The sequence below is a fragment of the Acomys minous genome, assembly GCF_964271855.1.
Source record: "Acomys minous genome assembly, chromosome: 8".
NCBI classification, from domain to species: domain Eukaryota; kingdom Metazoa; phylum Chordata; class Mammalia; order Rodentia; family Muridae; genus Acomys; species Acomys minous.
Genome location: NC_140489.1, coordinates 102570109 through 102587681, shown reverse-complemented (window position 1 = coordinate 102587681; position 17573 = coordinate 102570109). Strand labels below are relative to the sequence as shown.

General features: G+C 47.1%; 1 protein-coding gene across 5 annotated transcripts; it reads left to right on the top strand.

Moving 5' to 3' along the window:
- The first annotated feature begins 4429 nt into the window (after positions 1 to 4429).
- On the top strand, positions 4430 to 13731 carry CENPA (centromere protein A). 5 transcript variants are annotated; one of them, XM_084793072.1, is made up of 5 exons: positions 4430 to 4768; positions 10731 to 10837; positions 11198 to 11275; positions 11618 to 11681; positions 13419 to 13731. In XM_084793072.1, the coding sequence occupies exons 1-4, from the start codon at positions 4600 to 4602 to the stop codon at positions 11666 to 11668; spliced, it is 405 nt and encodes a 134-aa protein (XP_084649198.1). In that variant the 5' UTR covers positions 4430 to 4599; the 3' UTR covers positions 11669 to 11681; positions 13419 to 13731. The 5 variants fall into 5 exon arrangements, with proteins under 5 accessions (XP_084649198.1, XP_084649197.1, XP_084649196.1 ...); XM_084793071.1 differs by having other exon boundaries at positions 4432 to 4768; positions 12549 to 13731; XM_084793070.1 differs by having other exon boundaries at positions 4434 to 4768; positions 11534 to 11681.
- The last annotated feature ends 3842 nt before the right edge of the window (positions 13732 to 17573 follow it).

Here is a 17573-nt window from a genome sequence, read left to right as displayed (position 1 = left end):
AGCAAGTTCCTCAGTTTACATTTGATCGCAATAGATTCTAGCGATGTGTCCAGGAAGGAACTCTTCCATTCCATTAGCCCTGAGTCCCAGGGACCTAAAGCTGCTCTGGACTGTGTCACAGGGAGAATGTGGCAGAGTCTGGCAGCTGTCTTGTGCAAAAACAAAAACTGGGGCCCTACAATGTTATTTTGTACTTTATTTTTTAAAAAGAGATGGAAATTTGTCAATGTTGGATTTTTCTTTTTTTAATGAAAAAGGCTTAAGAGTAGCATCTAGAATGAACACTGAGTGTCAAATGCACAAATGTTGTTACTCCTTCCGATGAAGGTTCTAGAGCCCAGCAGCTAAAGGCAGTTGCCTCGCAGGCCTGATGGCCTGAGATCAGTCCCCAAAACCCTCAGTGGGAGGAGCAAACTGACCCCTGAGTTTGTCCTCTGACCTCCAATGTATGCTGAGCACACATATACCCATATCATACACACATAATGATAACAGTTCAAAAAAATCCTGAAAGGTACAGATGCCCAGAATGGAAAGGACTTTCCCACATCACAGCCTGCTGCAAGCAATGCTGGATGCCCTGGTCCCTTGCCCATTCCATTCTGCCACAGATGGAGAGCCCAGAGTTAGTAGACAGAATCTCACCTGCCGTGGGCTGCCATACTTGTGCTAAGTCGGCGTGTGTGGGAAGGATTGTAAGCATTGTCCCAGGTGAAAGCAATCTCGGTGGGCTTTGTCCCTTGGAAACACCACGGATAGACTGAATGGAGCCATCCTGGGTCTGAAATTCAGGAAGTGGACCAGGAGACTCCAGCTGGGCTATTGTGTGAGATCCTGACCCAGACCGGCCATTGCACACCCGAGGGAGATGCAGGCGGAAGAGAGAGGAGAAGGCTGCATCTTTTGGAGCAGGATCGCACATGGATTTGAGGAGAGACCAGCTTACAAGCCAGACCAGAGTGCAGGCCAGAGACACCTGGGGATCTGTCCCATGGAACAGATACCGGAAGGTTTAATCTTGTTTCCCTTTAACCCTTTTTCCTTGTATAGGATTGTTGGATTGTTTAATAAAATCTAATTGTTAAGAAACAGCCTACAGGCATTTGCCACCATGCCCACCTGCCAATATCCCCCCAAAACCCCAGACTAGCAGGAGACTGAAATCTTAGAAGTTTGAGTTACCTTTCTTTTTTTTTTTTAATTAATTTATTTATTATTATGTACACAGTGCTCTGCCTGCATATACACCCACAGGCCAGAAGAGGGCATCAGATCACATTATAGATGGCTGTGAGCCACCATGTGGTTGCTGGGAATGGAACTCAGGACCTTTGGAAGTGCTCTTAACCAATGAGCCATCTCTCCAGCCTCTGGGTTACCTTTCTTGAACTCTTTTGCTGGGAAGGAGTTGTGCCAGTGTTTCTCTGTTTAACAGTCTTGACTGTCCTGGAACCCACTCTATAGACCATGCTTGCCTCGAGCTCAGAGGTCCACCTGCCTCTGCCTCCTGAGTGCTAGGATTAAAGATGTGTGCCACCACCACCACCCGGCTTGAACATTGAACACTTTTTTAAATATGGGAAAATGTGGGGCCAGGGTACTGTGGAACCAGTAGGAGACAGTCCGGAGCAGGAGTGGGGTTAAAGCGTGGTCAGCCAGACCTCTCGAGTAATGTAGGATATACAGAAAGAGGAGGACGGGGAAGAGGGGGAGGAGGAGGAGGAGAAGAAAAAAGAAAGAAAAGAAGAAAGCCAAGTGTGGTGGGGACTCCATCATTGCTCCATCGTTGCAGACTAACGCTGCTCTCTTCTCCCTCCCTCTCCCCCCATAACTTCCCGCTGCACAGAGTGTATCTCTTCTGATCAGCATGAACAACCTGGTGGTCCCCAGCTCCCACACCACCATGTCGATACCAAATCAGCCAAGCACAGTATAAGTCAGAGCTCCTAGACCTAAGTGATCTTGTCTCAGACTCCAGACCAGCCAGGACTTCAGATACGTGCATTTGCACCCACTTCTCTCTGCAGTAAAGACAAAGTGAAAGCACCACCAGAAGCGATGGTGTGCTGACAGAAGGTGGACTCCATTGCTAGGTGCCTGGTTCAAATCCCAGCTCACCTGCTCATGCCTGTGTGAGGTCAGTGGAGGTGGCGGAGTCTGTCTCAGTCTTGATGGCACAGCCAACTAATGTCTTCCCCTTTCTTTCTTCCCTATTAGTTGAGTTCTGAGGGTTTCTACGAGCCACAGTTTACTACTCTTGTTCCATTCAGCTAGAGCTCGGAGACGTCTAGTGTTCACATGACTTCTTCAGCCCACTTTGTTTTCATTCGGTTTATTAAAAAAAAAAAAAAGCCGTAGTTCAACTTGTGCAAAAGCCAAAATCTGTAAGTTAATAAGCACCACTCTGTCTTCTCCCATAATCCACCCACCACCGCTGTGGCATAGGCAGTCCATCCTACCAGCTTCTTATGAATCCTAGATTCTGTCTCTGTCTCGCTTTCTACTTCTGGTTTAATAAAGGACTGCCTGTCTAATGCAGAGTTCATAATTGAAGATTGCCTCTGTCTAATTAAGTTGCTGAGGATCTAGCTTTCTTCAGTCCACGTTGACTTGGATAGCTGAGGTGTGGAGGGATGACATCATCTTTCTGTGGTTTGACTGTACATTAAAGGACTTGATGAAAACCTTCCTTTCTTTCCTCTCTCTTTTTTATATTAAATATAAGATTTTGATGGGTTAAGAACATACATAGAGCCGGGTGTGGTGGCTCACGCCTTTAATCCCAGCACTCAGAGAGGCAGAGGCAGGTGGATCTCTGTGAGTTTGAGGCCAGCCTGGTCTACGAAGTGAGTCCTAGGGCAGTCAGGACTACACAGAGAAACCCTGTCTCAAAAAACCAAATAAAACCATAGTATACAACCACCACCAGTCCCTAGAATTGCTTTCACTTCCCAATCAGAAACTGCCGTTAAACAACAGCTCCATTATCCATCCTCCCAGCTCCTAGCAACTATTATATGTCTATCTCAATGAATTCGGCCACTCTTGGTATCTTCCTCCTGTCAGTGGAATCATAGACTAGTGATCTTTTTGTGACTAGCTCATGTCAGTCAGCATAATAGTCTCAAGGTTCATCCATGTAACGTATGTCAGAGATTCTTTCCCCTTTGAAGGTGAATAATAACGCCGTTGTATATTCAGGTCCTTTATTCATCTGCTGATGGACAGTCAGGTGCTTTTCACTCTTTGGTTATTGTTAGTAAAACTGCTCTGCGCATGAACATACATATCTGTTGAAATTCCTGCTTCTTGTTCTCTTGGATGTATAACATGGACCCCAGGATCCTATGTTAATTCTATGTTTAAATTTTGTGTTTGTAATAGCATACCGGGGATTGAACACAGAAACTTGTGTATGAAGCAAGTGCTTTACCAATTGAGCTGTCATCCTTAGTTTGCTTGCTTGCTTGCTTGCTTGGTTTGAGACCAAAACAAAAGCAAACAAACAAAACCCTCACAACATAACCCTGACTGTCCTAGAACTCACTAGGCTGCCCTGAGCTTGTGACAAACCTGCTTCTGCCTCCCAAGTGCTGGGATTAAAGGAATCCTCAGAGCGCCAAAGTCCCTACGCCCCCAGTACTGCTGCCCTGGGAACACCAAGCTTTCGGAGGCCCGTTTCAGATTTGAACCATGACACATTTCCATAGCAGCTGCACCATTTTACACCACCCACCCCAATGTTGCACAAGGCTTCTTGAAACCACTGATTATATAAGTATTTTCCTGATGAGACTACACGTTCATGGTAGAAAATTCAAAAAAGCAAAATGACGAAATTGAAATTCTCTTTATTCTAATTACGGAGACATGACCTGAATTCATATTACTCCCAGGAGAAAAGGAAAAGCCGATTTTTTTTCCTCAGACAATTCCGTCATCATGTCCGATAGCACGGTCCAAAAATAGTGCTGGCGCCTGCCCTGCCTGGACCTTGTCCTCAGATCCCATCGTCCTGGCTGTCCCCACTATAATATCTTCTGAAAAGTTCATGCAGTTAACCCGGCTTTCAGAATCGTATTTGCTGGTTGCTCTCAGGAGGGTCACGGGTGCTATGTGGGGTTGTCACATACTTGGGCATGCTGTTTCCACATTTTTAAAGCTACCCCAACGTTGCTAGAGAAGCATAAAACGTTTGAGGACAAACCCACCACCCGCATCAATACTGAGCTGTCCTTTTCCCATCTGAGAAAGTGAGTCTCAGCCAAGATCAACAAGCAGAAGGGTAGGAAAGCCCCGCCTTCCCTCACTTCTCCAAGTACCCATTGGCTGACTGTGAGGCCAGACCTTTATTTTCATTGGCAGTTACGGGTGTCGATCCTCGCCGGCGTTCCAGAGCCAACCACTGAGAGTCACGGAGTTAGGGATTTTAAAGATGCAGTGGGCTGGGCGGAGAGGGGCGGGCGGTTTTTGAACTGGTGGCGGTGGAGTTCCGGCGTCCCTGAAGCTCAAGGTCGCTTCGCTCTCGCGTCCGTTGTTTTCCTACAGGACCCGCAAGGCTCAGCGGAGGCGGCGGAGCCCGGACCCTCGCGGCCAGCCATGGGCCCGCGCCGCAAGCCGAGGACCCCGACGAGGCGGCCCTCCAGCCCGGACCGCGCGCCCGCGCCGCCAGCCACGAGCCCGCGCCGCCAGCCTCGGACCCCGACGAGGCGGCCCTCGAGCCCGGCGCCCGGTCCCTCGCGACCCTCGCGGTCCACCTCCCGCGTAGGTAGGTAAGCGGGTCTGTCGTGAACCTCCGAGGCTATGGCCTTACGCCCGCCCTGCGGGGCAGCAGAAGGGACGCCTGGCTGCGGAGGACATGGCGTCCGAATCCCTGGAGCCGGAGTTACAGGCAGTGGTGACCTGAACTGTAAGGGTGCTGGGAACAGAACTCAGGTCCCCTGGAAGGGCAGCAAGCTCCATCAACAGCTGAGCCAGCTTTCCAGTCCCAACTTTTTAATATCTTATTTACAGCTCTAGAGACCAAACCCAGGACTCGGTGCTTGCTAGGCAAGGGCTCTACAATGTAACTACAGTCCCAACCCCCTGTGCCTCTCCACCATTTATTTGTTTGTTTGTTTGCTTGCTTGCTTGCTTATAGACAGGATCTCAGTTTGTATCACTGTATAGCGTTGGCTTGCTGGCCTGAAAGAGCAGCAAGACAGGGTTAGCCTCGAGCTCACAGAGATCTGCCTGCTTCTGCCTCCCCAGTGCTTGGAGTAAAGGCTAAAAGGGGTGCACCATTGCATCCTATTTCTTACTGAGGTATAGAGAGGCCCTAAGGGAATAATAGGTGGCCATGTTTGTCGTGCCGTATTCTGCGTGATGTCTGTTGGTTTCCATTGTGGCAGCAGCCTTCCATTACTCTTAGGGAAAAGTTTTGCCTCAGATGTGCTCACACACTGCTTGGCTAGCCTTGCCTAGGTGTCCCTTCCCAAGTCGGCCCTTCCTCTATGTGGGCTCTTGGACATATCCTCCTTTTACACTGAGAGGACTCTGTGTTGTCCTTGCTACCTGAACTTAGAACTGTGCTCTAGGAAAATTACAGATGTTTCTTGGACACCACCACCGCTTTCTCTGTATTCCTCACTTCTCGGTACTTCTACAGTCTGTCGAAAGGCTTGGGGTAGCCTAGCATGTCCTTGATCTCACACTCACCTGCTTCAGCCTCCCGGGATTACAGGCGGGTGCCACCACGCTTGGTAAGGCCCCACCCAGCGTGCCCGTTTCCTCACGTCTCAGCCACCCTGCTTTCAGCCCAGTCCCCTCCTAGTCCCCACAGTCACTGCTCCTTCTTCTGGTCTACGTGAGCAACCATCAGGGCCACCAGCACCTTTGATATCGTGGCCCCTATAACATGACAGTGTGCACTTTCCCATCTGTCTCATTTCCCGTGGTCCCATCTATGCCTGCGTCTTTTAAGCACTAGTAATAATACATTGGCAACTCAGATCTGTATATCTATTTGAGCGTGGTGGTGGTTGCCTGGAATCCCAGTGCTCGGGAGGCTAAGGCAAGAATAGAATAAGCTGAAAGACAGCCTGGACTATACAGAGGCTCTGTCCCCTCACACACACACAGACCCCCCAAAATATATATATGTGTGTGTGTGTATATGTGTGTGTGTGTGTGTATGTGTGTGTGTGTGTGTGTATATGTGTGTGTGTGTGTGTGTATATGTGTGTGTGTATGTGTGTGTGTGTGTATGTGTGTGTGTATGACTATTACTCCTTCCAGCCTCTTCATCTTATCTTCCCCCATTTTAATAAATAGTACAACTACCCAACTGTTCAACCTGTCAGGTGTTCTTTTCTCTTAACCCCACACACAACCAAATGCAAGTCCAAGCAATTCTGCCTTTGCATACCTGGTCTCCCTCAGCCTAGTTCAAGCCACTGGCTTTTCTTCTGCCTTCCTCCCCTCCCTGACACACATAGTAGGAACCTCCTCAGCAGCTACTCCTCAACTTTCAGTTCTTGTCTTACACAGCAACAACAGTATGTTACTTTTCAAATAAAAAACAATTTGAGGAAGATGGGACTGGAGAGCTGGCTCAGAGGCTGAGTGCACTGGTTGCTCTTCCAGAGGACCCGAATTCAACTCCCAGGACCCACGTAGCAGCTCACAGCCATCTGTAACTCCAGCTCCAGCGGATCTTTCTGCCCTCTGCTGCAGGCACTGCACAGACATACATGTAGGCAAAACACCTATACACATAGACTAAAATAAGACAATTTTCGGTGTGGCAGCGCCTTCCATGTATCCCAGGCTCACCTCGAGCTCAAGACACGCCTGTCTCTGCCTCCCAGGTGCTGGGTTTGTAGGTGAGTGAGGGCCTGGCTGGAAAGATCTTTAGTGTGTTAGTCCTGCCTGAAGTTCTCTGGCTCCCAACCTCCTATGCTGACGTTTGGAGACCCAGTTTCAGTGAGTTTGGTTCCAGCTCTTTACCGTGTTATCTGATGACTTCCGTTTCATAAACACTTGTTCTTGAATCATGAATCTTACAGCACTCTTCCTCCTCTTACTATATTTCCTCAAAATCTTTTTCTTTTTCTTTTTTTTTCTTTCTTTTTTTTTTTTGAGAGAGAGAGAGAGAGAATAAAGCCTCACTATGTAGCCCAGGCTAGCCTCCTACCTCTGCCTCTCAAGGGATAGATAGCAGGCATGCAGCAGCACACCCGCTCTCTCCTCTACAGACTGCTTCCGTATGGTTTATTTTGGTTCTTGAGTTTGGTTCCTTTCTTTCCTGGTGTTAGTCACGTTCTTTGGTGGTCTCTAGTTGCATTGTCTTTTTCTGTGACTGTTGTGCCTGTTTTAGGACAGACTCCAGAGCCCGGATCCGGCAGGCAGTGGGGAGAAAGCAGCTATTGGTAGCTTATCTCCTAGCTGTGGTCCATCATAGTTAGCTTCAGCTCTCAGCCCCGATATGCAGTCCAGTCACCCAAGAAGAGGGAACTGCAACTAAGGAATAACGTCTTCAGATTGGCTAGCCTGTGGCAGTTTCTGAGAAGCATTTTTTTTAATTTTATTAATTTATTCAGATTACAACTCAATTGCCGTTCCATCACTTGTATCCTCCCATTCCTCCCTCCCTCCCACTTTCACCTTATTCCCCTCCCCTAGGTCTATGACCGAGGGGGGCCGCCTCCCCCACTATATGGTCATAGGCTATCAGATCTCTTCTTGGTAACCTGCTTATTCTTTCTTTGAGAGCCACCAGGCCTCCCCACCAAAGGGAGGTGGTCAAATACCGGGCACCAGAGTTCATGTCAGAGTCAGTCCCCGCTCTCCACATAACTGTGCAGGATGTCCATACTGAGTGAGTTAACCCAGAAGCGGAAAGACTCACATGGTATATACTCACTTATAATTGGGCACTAGCCCAAAAGGCATGTCCCACGAAAGTCTTCACTTACCAGGAGATTGGGATAGATGTGAGGACATCCTACTGGGACTCTAGGTAAGAGAAATATAGGAGATGGGGAAATAGAAGGACTTAGAGAGACCTAGAAACCTACAAGAAGAACATCATGATGGATGGATGGATCAGGGCCCAGGGGGTCTGCTCAAACTATTGCACTAACCAAGAAGTGTTTTCTTAATTGCTCATCTGTGTAGGAGGGCCCAGTCCACTGTGGGCGGTGCCGCCGTCTCCCTCACCCTCGCACCCTTGGCAGGTGGAGAGCAGGTCAGTAAGCAGCGCTCCTCTATGGTTCCCGCCTCCGGACTCCTGCCTTGAGCTCCTGCCCTGAGCTCCTGCCCTGGCTTCTCTTGATGGTGCACTGTAATGTGTAAACCAAATAAGCCCATTCCTCCCCAAGTTGGTTTTGGCCATGATGTTTATCACAGCAACAGGACCAAAGCATAACAGGCTCCTCCCTCTTTGTCTTCAGCATCCTCAGTCCCCAGGACTACTCTGTGTCTTTGGTCCACTATTCTAACCTCACCTGTGATTAAGTTTCCACTGCCACCTGCCTGGCACAGGCTATCTCTGCGTTGCCTTCCCTCTCCCATTGCCCTTATAGCAATCCTCACTGCTTGGGATAGAATCTTTCTTGGCTGGACCTTGAATAACCTCCTCCAGCCACTGCCCATGTGTGTGCTTTTGTTTTGCTAATGGTCTTAGCCAAGCTGTTCAAGTAATCAGGCATATTCATTTTAATCAGTCACTGTTTACATTTACTGACAATTATACTATTATTTAATTTTATTTTTAAGATTTATTTTTATTTAGGGGCCTAGAGATTAGCTTAGTAGTTAAGAGCACTGGCTGCTCTTTCAGAGGACTAGGGTTTGATTCCCAACACCCACATAGTGGCTAACAACCACCTATAACTACAGTGCCAGAAGATCTGACTCCCTCTTCTGGCTTCTGCAGGTACCAGGCACATGGGGCACAGACATACATGCAGGCAAAACACCTACCACCCACAAAGATTGTTGTGGTTTTTATTACTTTTATGTTGAGTGTTTTGCCTGTGTGTGTGTGTGTGTGTGTGTGTGTGTGTGTGTGTGTGTGAACACATGTACATATGTATGCATACCCACAGAGGTCTGATACAGGTGTCAGAGTGTTGGATTCCCTGGAATTGGAGTTAGATGGTTGTAAGCCACCATATGGATGCTGGGTATCTCTGCAAGAACAAATGCTCTTAACCAACAAGCCATCTCTCCAGCCCCTGTCTTTATTCCTAATCATTGGTACATTAATATAGGTGCTCAAGGAGACCTTGAGTTCCCCCTGGACCTACAGTTACAGGCAGTGTGAGCCACCTGACAGGGGTGCTGGGGACCAAATTTGGATCCTGTGTAAGAATGGCACACAGTGACCACTGGGCCAACTCCACACTTTCATGTATTTTCACTTTAAGTAGCCTAATACCAGTCTCTTCTTCATCATTAGAGTTAGAAGTATTATTTTCTTTGTGTTGTGGGGGATTGAACCCATGGCTTCATGTGTGCTAACCAAGCACTTTATCACAGAGCCACAGCTCTGGAACAGAAGGGTTGTTTTTTGTTCTTGTTGTTGGGTTTTTTGTTTGTTTGTTTTGTTTTTTTGTTTTTGTATTTTTATTTTCTAATGAGAATTTGATTTTTACCAAAAGCTGTGGCTTCTTCACAGCCCACATTCCTGGCATTGAATGATGCCACTTCCAAGATCCCAATTTAGCTTCTAATGAGCACTGGTCAACTATCTTTACTTCCCAGGATTCCAGAATAATCAAGGCAAGGAATTTGTACTAGATAATATCTAAATTCTTTCATCTATTAAGAAGAAAGAAGAGTGCTGGGCGTGGTGGCACACACCTTTAATCCCAGCACTCAAGAAACAGAGGCAGACGGATCTCTGAGTTCAAGGCCAGCCTGGTCTACAAAGTGAGTCCAGGACAGCAAAGGCTACACAGAGAAACTCTGTCTCGAAAAACTTAAAAAAAAGAAGAAGAAGAAGAAGAAGGCCTGGAGAGATGGTTCAGAGCTTAAGGGCACTGGCTGCTCTTCCAAAGGTCCTGAGTTTAATTCCCAGCAACCACATGGTGGTTCACAGCCATTTATAATGAGATCTGGTGCCCTCTTCTGGCAGGCAGGTGTACATGCAGGCAAAACACTATATACATAATAAAAATTTTTAAAAAGGAGGGGATCTAAAAAATGAAATAATTAGCTTTCAATCCAGTGGGAAGGATATGAGAGAATGCATGAGCCCTGTGGGGCCGGACAGGAAGGATCTATTGGGAAGGGACTGCGGTTTGAGAAAGGCTTTATGGAAGTTAACACACAAGCCCAAGGCGCAAGCCAAATTCATTAGCAAGCATTTCTTTCTTTCTTTCTTTTTTTTCTTTCTTTTTTCTTTTTTGGTTTTTCAAGACAGGGTTTCTCTGTGTAGCCTTGGCTGTCCTGGACTAACTTTGTAGACCAGGCTGGCCTCAAACTCACAGCGATCCGCCTGCCTCTGCCTCCCAAGTGCTGGGATTAAAGGGGTGCCCCACCACCGCCCCTAGCAAGCATTTCTTAAGCACCCATCTGCAGATGCTGACCCAGCAGCTGGGAAGGAGAGAAGTCCGGCCTTCTCAGTGGAGCCGCTGTGTTGAAGTCTGTTGGTATGAAGGCTTGCCTCGGCTGTGCTGCCTCGGCTGTGCTGCAGCGTACCACTTACTCCCACTGCACTTTGCTTCATGACCTCTTTCCCTCAGGCTCTGCCGGTCTGCGCAGGAGGCGGAGATATCTGTGGCTTAAGGAGATACAGAAACTGCAGAAGAGCACAGACCTCTTGCTGAGGAAGAAGCCTTTCAGCCTCGTTGTGAGTTCTGAGCACCTTTACTTTGCCCTGGGCCACCTTTCCTTTAAGTCTCCCGAGTATGAGGGACCCTTCTGCTTCTCCAATGTGGTGGAAGGGCATCTCTAACCCTTTGGGGCACTGTACGTCCTGGTTTTATGTTACTGGTTTGTCTGGTTTTCTCCCTACCGTGAGACTGCCTTTTCTCCTCACCACCCATGAGCTACGCCAGGTCCTGAGCTCCCGGGAGTCGGCACTTACCCTGAGCCAGGCCCTAAGATCAAGGGCCAAAACATGGCGGCAGAAGTGAGGGCACATTAGCTGCTCAGAATCTTCCACCCTTTTCTGTTACTTTCTACTCATCCCCATGCCACCCCTCCACAGGTAAGAGAAATCTATGGGAAATTCAGTCGTGGTGTGGATTTATTTTGGCAAGCCCAGGCCTTGTTGGCTCTTCAAGAGGTAAGAAGGGGCAGGTGTGGGTGAAGGCAGAGAGGAGGAAGAGTGTCCCAGAATTCCACAGGACTGCTCACCGAGTACCACAGGCTGTTTCTGGCCTTCTAAAGAGAGCAGCAGCATGTAACACATGCAGGGCTGGAGAGGGTCTGAGGGGTGGCCACTGGGTTCACCCCATTCTTTATTTGGTCTTTTGAGTCAATATGTCTCCAAGAAAAGGCAGTCAGGCCCTTCACCCACGGCAGCCTTCTCTTTCTGCCCTAGGCAGCAGAAGCGTTTCTAGTTCACCTCTTTGAGGACGCCTATCTCCTCTCCTTACATGCTGGCCGAGTCACTCTTTTCCCCAAGGATATACAGCTGACCAGAAGGATCCGAGGCATCGAGGGAGGACTGGGCTGAGCCGGCGGTGTCCGTAAGTCTTTCCTTCTCCTCAGAGGGTGCTGCTTGTTGCTGGGAGGAAAGATAGCTCTGAAGTGGGGTGTCACCCATCCGTCGTTCCTTGCTATCTCACCTCTGTTCCCTAGAAAAGGTCTGGCCTTTGCCAGCTGCTTGGGGGGCATGTGCTCTGTCTTTCTGTACGTGTTAAATAAAAGCTGAACGTGGTGGCTCATGCTTGTGGCCCCAGCTCTCGGGAAGCCCAAGCAGGAGGATAAGGAGCGCAAGACCAGTATATGACAAAAGCGTCTCTCTTGAGTGCCAGCTGGGATGCCAGCCAGGGCTACATAGTGACATCCTTCTTTAAAAGTGGAGATATAAGCCGGGCGTGGTGGCGCACGCCTTTAATCCCAGCACTTGGGAGGCAGAGGCAGGTGGATCGCTGTGAGTTCGAGGCCAACCTGGACTACAAAATCGAGTCTAGGTCAGCCAAGGCTACACAGAGAAACTCTGTCTCGAAAAACCAAAAAAAAAAAAAAAGTGGAGATATGAGTTATGCTCTATATTTCTGACAGTAAGTCTTGCCATTTTACAAGGAACCGATTCCCCCCTCCTTTTTTTTCTTTTAATTTTGCCATTGTTTTGCTCTGTTTTGTTTTAAGAAAGGGTCTCACTATGTAATTTTTGCTGTCCTGGAACTATATAGAGCAGGCTGGCCTCAAGCTCACAGCCATCCACCTGTCTCTGCCTCCCAAGTGCTGGGATTAAAGGCATGCACCACTATGCCTAGCTTTAGATCTCCTAATTAAAAAAAAAGAAAAAGAAAAAGAAAAAAAAAGGTTTGGTTTTGTTTTGATTTTTGTTTTTAAATACCTTGTTAGTAAATGCAGTTCCTAAATTTCAGAGACGATACCTGGGACCTTCTGGAGGCTCAGCTAGTCCAGTGGTGTCTGAGGAGCTGCCTGGTTTTGGCTGGTTTTGAGCAGCATGTACACATTAACCTTTAAACTTTCTAGAAGACAAGGCTGTGTGGCTTTCCTCTCTGACAGGAAGAAGAGACCATTCGCACATTTGCAGACCAAAGGTCAACTTTGATTTGTGAACTGCTGTTTGAGGGTTTCAGACACATGAGCTCTGCCTTGTATGAGGGGATATTGTTATTTCAGTCTTTCTGTACTAGGTGCGGCTTTTACCATATTTTGTACTTGTACAAAATGTATTTGTACTTTTATTTAAAATATAAGGGAGAAAAATCTGGGTAAAACCCTTGAATCTGCTATATAGAAAGCCTTGGATGTCCTGTCATACAAATGTCTGCCTTCCAGATCCTTCTGTGTCATCATTGGTGCCTATTGGAAAGCACACAACTTTTCGAAACTTAAGTAGAGTTGGATACAGAGTCTGTTCTTCCTTCGCCTCTATGCTGGGGCTTGAATCCAAAGTTTTGCGCATGCCGAGTATGGACTGTAATGTTGAGCTACATCCACAGCCTGAAATACACAGTCTTTCTGGTTCCTATCGAAAGCATTCCAAAAGCTTCTCATAGAACTGAACATTTGTTCTTAGCTGTAAATAATATAAAGTGTGTCATGTCAGTCTGATATTTTAAAATATGTTTTTGGTATTTTTACAGGTTATTTTTAGCTTATTTGGGGATAAAGAATAAAAAATAATTCCTTAATGAAAAAACTGAAATAAGTTACTGTTGTAGCTATCGATGTTATAAGCTTTTTAAGTAAATATTAAGCTCATGATTTTACACCATTTGAAACAGTTACAGTGTAAAGAAGAGGAATGAGTAATGGAGCATCGCCACTGATGAAACGAACACCCCAAAACTTGCCCTTTTGTTGTCAATAAAATCGATGTTAAGAGGTTTCCAGAAAAATGGGGCACCCCACCTTCATACTTAAGATGCTGGGGTGGGGACAGCGGTGAGCACAGACTACTGATGAACACGCATCAGCTGGCTGAACTCAGACCACAGCAAAGTTCCAGGTCTTGCCAGTCAGTGACCTTTAACCTTTGCAAAAGTTTGCCAACTGATAAGATACATGCAGACGTTCAAATAAAGCTCCTCTGTGGTAGTTTGAATATTGTTTTCTCAAGTGCTGAGCAGGATGAGTGTTCTCAGCACTGCAGTGTTTAGTATGTCCTGGTAGCTAGCCGTATATAATGTTGTAGTTTATTAAGAGTTTATGTGAGCTTTCTTTTGTTTTGTGTTGGTTTTTGGTTTTTCAAGGCAGGCTTTCTCTGTATAACAGTCCTGGCTATCCTGGGCTTTTGTAGACCAGGCTGGCCTCAAACTTACAGCAATCCACCTGCCTCTGCCTCCCGAGTGCTGGGATTAAAGGCATGCGCCACCACACCTGGCTACATGTCTTATTTGCATGTGTGCATGTGGAAGCCAGAAATTCCCTGATATTCCTCTGGTGCCAGCTGCAAGCCCCAGGGGTCTACCTGTCTCCATCTTCCCAGTGTGCAGCTATAACTGTGTGCTGCCATCCCTGGCTTTTTATGTGGATCCCAGAGATGAAACTCAGGTCCTTATGGCTGCAAGGCGCACTGCTTACCAACTGAGGCATTCCCCCAGCCCAATGCCCTTGAGCTTTTGTATTTTACCTTTGTTATGATTTGGTCTGAGATGTGCCCCCACTGCACGTGTGTTGGGGTACGGATGTTTGTGTAGATGCCTGGGTGGCATGGTTGAGGAAGTAGCAGCAGGCCTTGTGGGCTGTAGTCTGGCCTTGCTTCCTGGTTGGTAACTGTACCACAGTCATGAGCCGCTCCTGTCCGTGTGCCTTCCTCTCGTGGGGGTGGTTGTCCCCTGAGAACCCACACGCGCCCCTCCGCCCTTGAGGTGCTTCTGTCAGGTAGCAGGTCAGTGTAAAGTTAGCTCTATTACCCCACTCCTCATTCCTTAGCTTGCTGTTTGAGTCAGGGTCCCGACGTGTAACCAGATTGTTCTTGAACTTGGGATATTTCTGCCTTCCAGGTCCCAGAATTACAGGAGTGCCACCCACCTGTCTGACTCCTGCCTTTCTCTGCCAGGTGATCTCATTCTTTCCTAAGCTTTCCATTGGATTTACTTCTGCTTTCACACTTTTAATATCCAAGATCTTTTTCTTTCTTTCTTTCTTTCTTTTTTTTTTTTTGATTGTTTCTTTTTTATATATATAAGGTCAGTCAGCACTCAGTCAATAAAACAGCATAAAAACCATAGCTATTTAAATCAAAGTGGTACTGATGGAGGAGACAAAGGGGAGATCAGGAAGCTGCTGGTGTCCCAAACCCACCCTCACTGTGACTCTGTAGGAATCATGGTCCCCACTGCCAGTGTGCTGAGCTGTGTGGCTGCTGCCAAAATTACCACCTCACACTGAGCAGGGCACACGCTTGGTGGCGGCTGTTGATGCTGCTGCCGCCGCTGCTGCTGTCTACTCCTCCAAAAGCACTACTAAAATAGGAAAGGAAAATGCCTACTTTGTTCCTACTTTCCAGGCCCCACAGGCATCTCCCATTGGCAGAACTATCCAGAAACATCTAGAAGGGAGTCTGGGAATGTACCTGGCCAGCTTCTAGCCTCCTTTGTTAGAACTTCAGAGTTAGGATAGGGACTAAAGCCAATAGACTCAGCAAATAGCCTTTGTTTCATGAGTGCAATGCCATTTTAACTTTGTTGTAGTTTTCTGTGACTGGTTTTTGTTGCACTGGGTGGTGACTGTCTGCTCCAAGGTCTCCTCTCCCTCTGGTTGCTCTGGCCTCTCTAAAGTTCTTCGGTAGCTAACAATATTTGCTTGAGGATGGAGACAAAAGCTAATTGAGAATTCTGAGCTGTGTCTGCGACTTGCTGAGTTTGAGCTTTCCAGCAGAATGCTCAGGTGGACATTTTAGGAAGCCCTCATGGAGGCCTGAGGCCTAGATAGTTTTAAGAACTGATGCTCGTATGCAAAATCTATGCACAAACCTTCAACATGTCCCTGGCTTTGGCCTCCTTGCACCCAGAGGCCCTCTACTAAACTGTCTGAGGGGACCCTGGGGAAAAGCAGCTGTGTAGTTAAGTGGTAGAAGACACACTTCTGGGGGTTGATTATTTGCTAGTCACCCTGCACCTTACCAACTCTCATGGCTTCGACTGCGGGAAGACTTGGTGGTATCAGGTTGGGGGCAGTGTAGGCTGCTGTGGAATGTGCTGCCTCAGCTTTGCCTCTGCCATCTTTGGAGCTCCTGAAATCAGTGTCTACTTGTCCATCTGCTTTTTAGCTTCCAAAACTGCTGCTTCTGCCTCTGGTCCCCCTAGCTCTGTGTTTGTGAGGGTTTTAACTCTGTACAGAATCCTGTTTTGGCAATTTTCTTTCTTGACATGGTAAAGCTGACTTCACAGTTTTCTGGGTTCTGTTTTTGTCGTTAAGATGTTACTCCAACCATTACTCTTTGAAGCTAATACTATTTCCTTGATTTATCTTTTCTTCAAAGAGTTGTGTCCCTTGTTTTTGGTGTTCTGCAGCGTCATTATGTTGTTTCTAAATGCAGATTTCTCTTTCTTATTTTGCTTAGCATTCATTGCACTTCGTGAATATGGACTGATGTCTTTTCATCACTTCTCCCCCATTCAAATATTGCCTCTCCCCGTCTCTCCCCTCTCCCTGTCTCTCCCCTCTCCCCGTCTCTCCCCTCTCCCCGTCTCTCCCCTCTCCCTCGGAATCTCCAGTCACCAGCCCTTCAGGCCATCCCCCTGCGTCCTCTATCGGTGCTCTCGGGCTCTCTCTAACACCCTACTTCCTAATCAGTTGAGTTTTTTCTTCAACTATTCCCAATCTTTTTAAACTTTTCCATTTTTCTTTCATTTGTTTTGTCCTATTTTGAGGCAGGGTCTCATATAGCCCTGGTTGGCCTGGAACCCACAGAGATTCTCCTGTCTCTGCCCCCAGGGCTGGGATTAAATGTGTGTCTTCTGGCCTTTATCCATTTTCTTTATTTTTATTTTTATTTGTTAAGATTTATTTACTTATTATGTGTACAATGTTCTGCCTGCGTGTACACCTGCCCACCAGAAGAGAGCACCAGATCTCACCGTAGATGCTTATGAGCCACCATGTGGTAGCTAGGAACTGAACTCAGGACCTTTGGAAGAGTAGCCAGTGCTCTTAACCTCTGAGTCATTTCTCCAGCCCCCATTTTCTTAGTTTTAATTGTTGTTAGGTTTGTTTGTTTTTTCTGAGACAGGGTTTCTCTGTGTAGCCTTGGCTGTCCTGGACTCACTTTATAGACCAGGCTGGCCTCGAACTCACAGTGATCCGCCTCCTGAAAGCTGGGATTACAGGTGTACATCACTGCACCCAGCTGTTTTTTTTGTTTTGTTTTGTTTTGTTTTTAGTTTATTCTACAATTATTATTTGGTTCTTTTGTTTATTATCGTATTTTTATTTTTGAGACAGGGTCTCCCATAGCTCAGGCTAGACTCAAATGTACTTTGTGGCCAAGCATACCTTGAACTTACCCTCCTGCCTCTTTTTCATGCTGAGGGTGTAGGTGCTCACTGCCATGCCTGACACCACCACACCTGATTTCCTTCTAATTTTTTAGGTTACTTTTTATAGTTTCTTGCTCTCTGCTGAAAACTCTTAAGTCTGGCCCTTTTTCTCCTTTAATAATGTAAACGTAGTTTTTTGGCTTTTTTCCAGGCTGTGGCTGATGATTCTAATGTTTTGGTCCCTATGGATCTGTTTCTATCTATGGTTTCAGTTGGTTCTTCCTCGCAGCCTCCTGTCTCTTCAATGCCTGTCACATCTCTATGACGAGAGAGAATGCAAGGTCGCAGGTGCTGTCTTCCAGAGAAGCTCCTGTCTCTCCCGTCAGCTACCTTGAGGCACTGAACCTCCAGAACTATTCCAGTGACTCATTCACTTTACAGGAGCAGCCGGCTTTT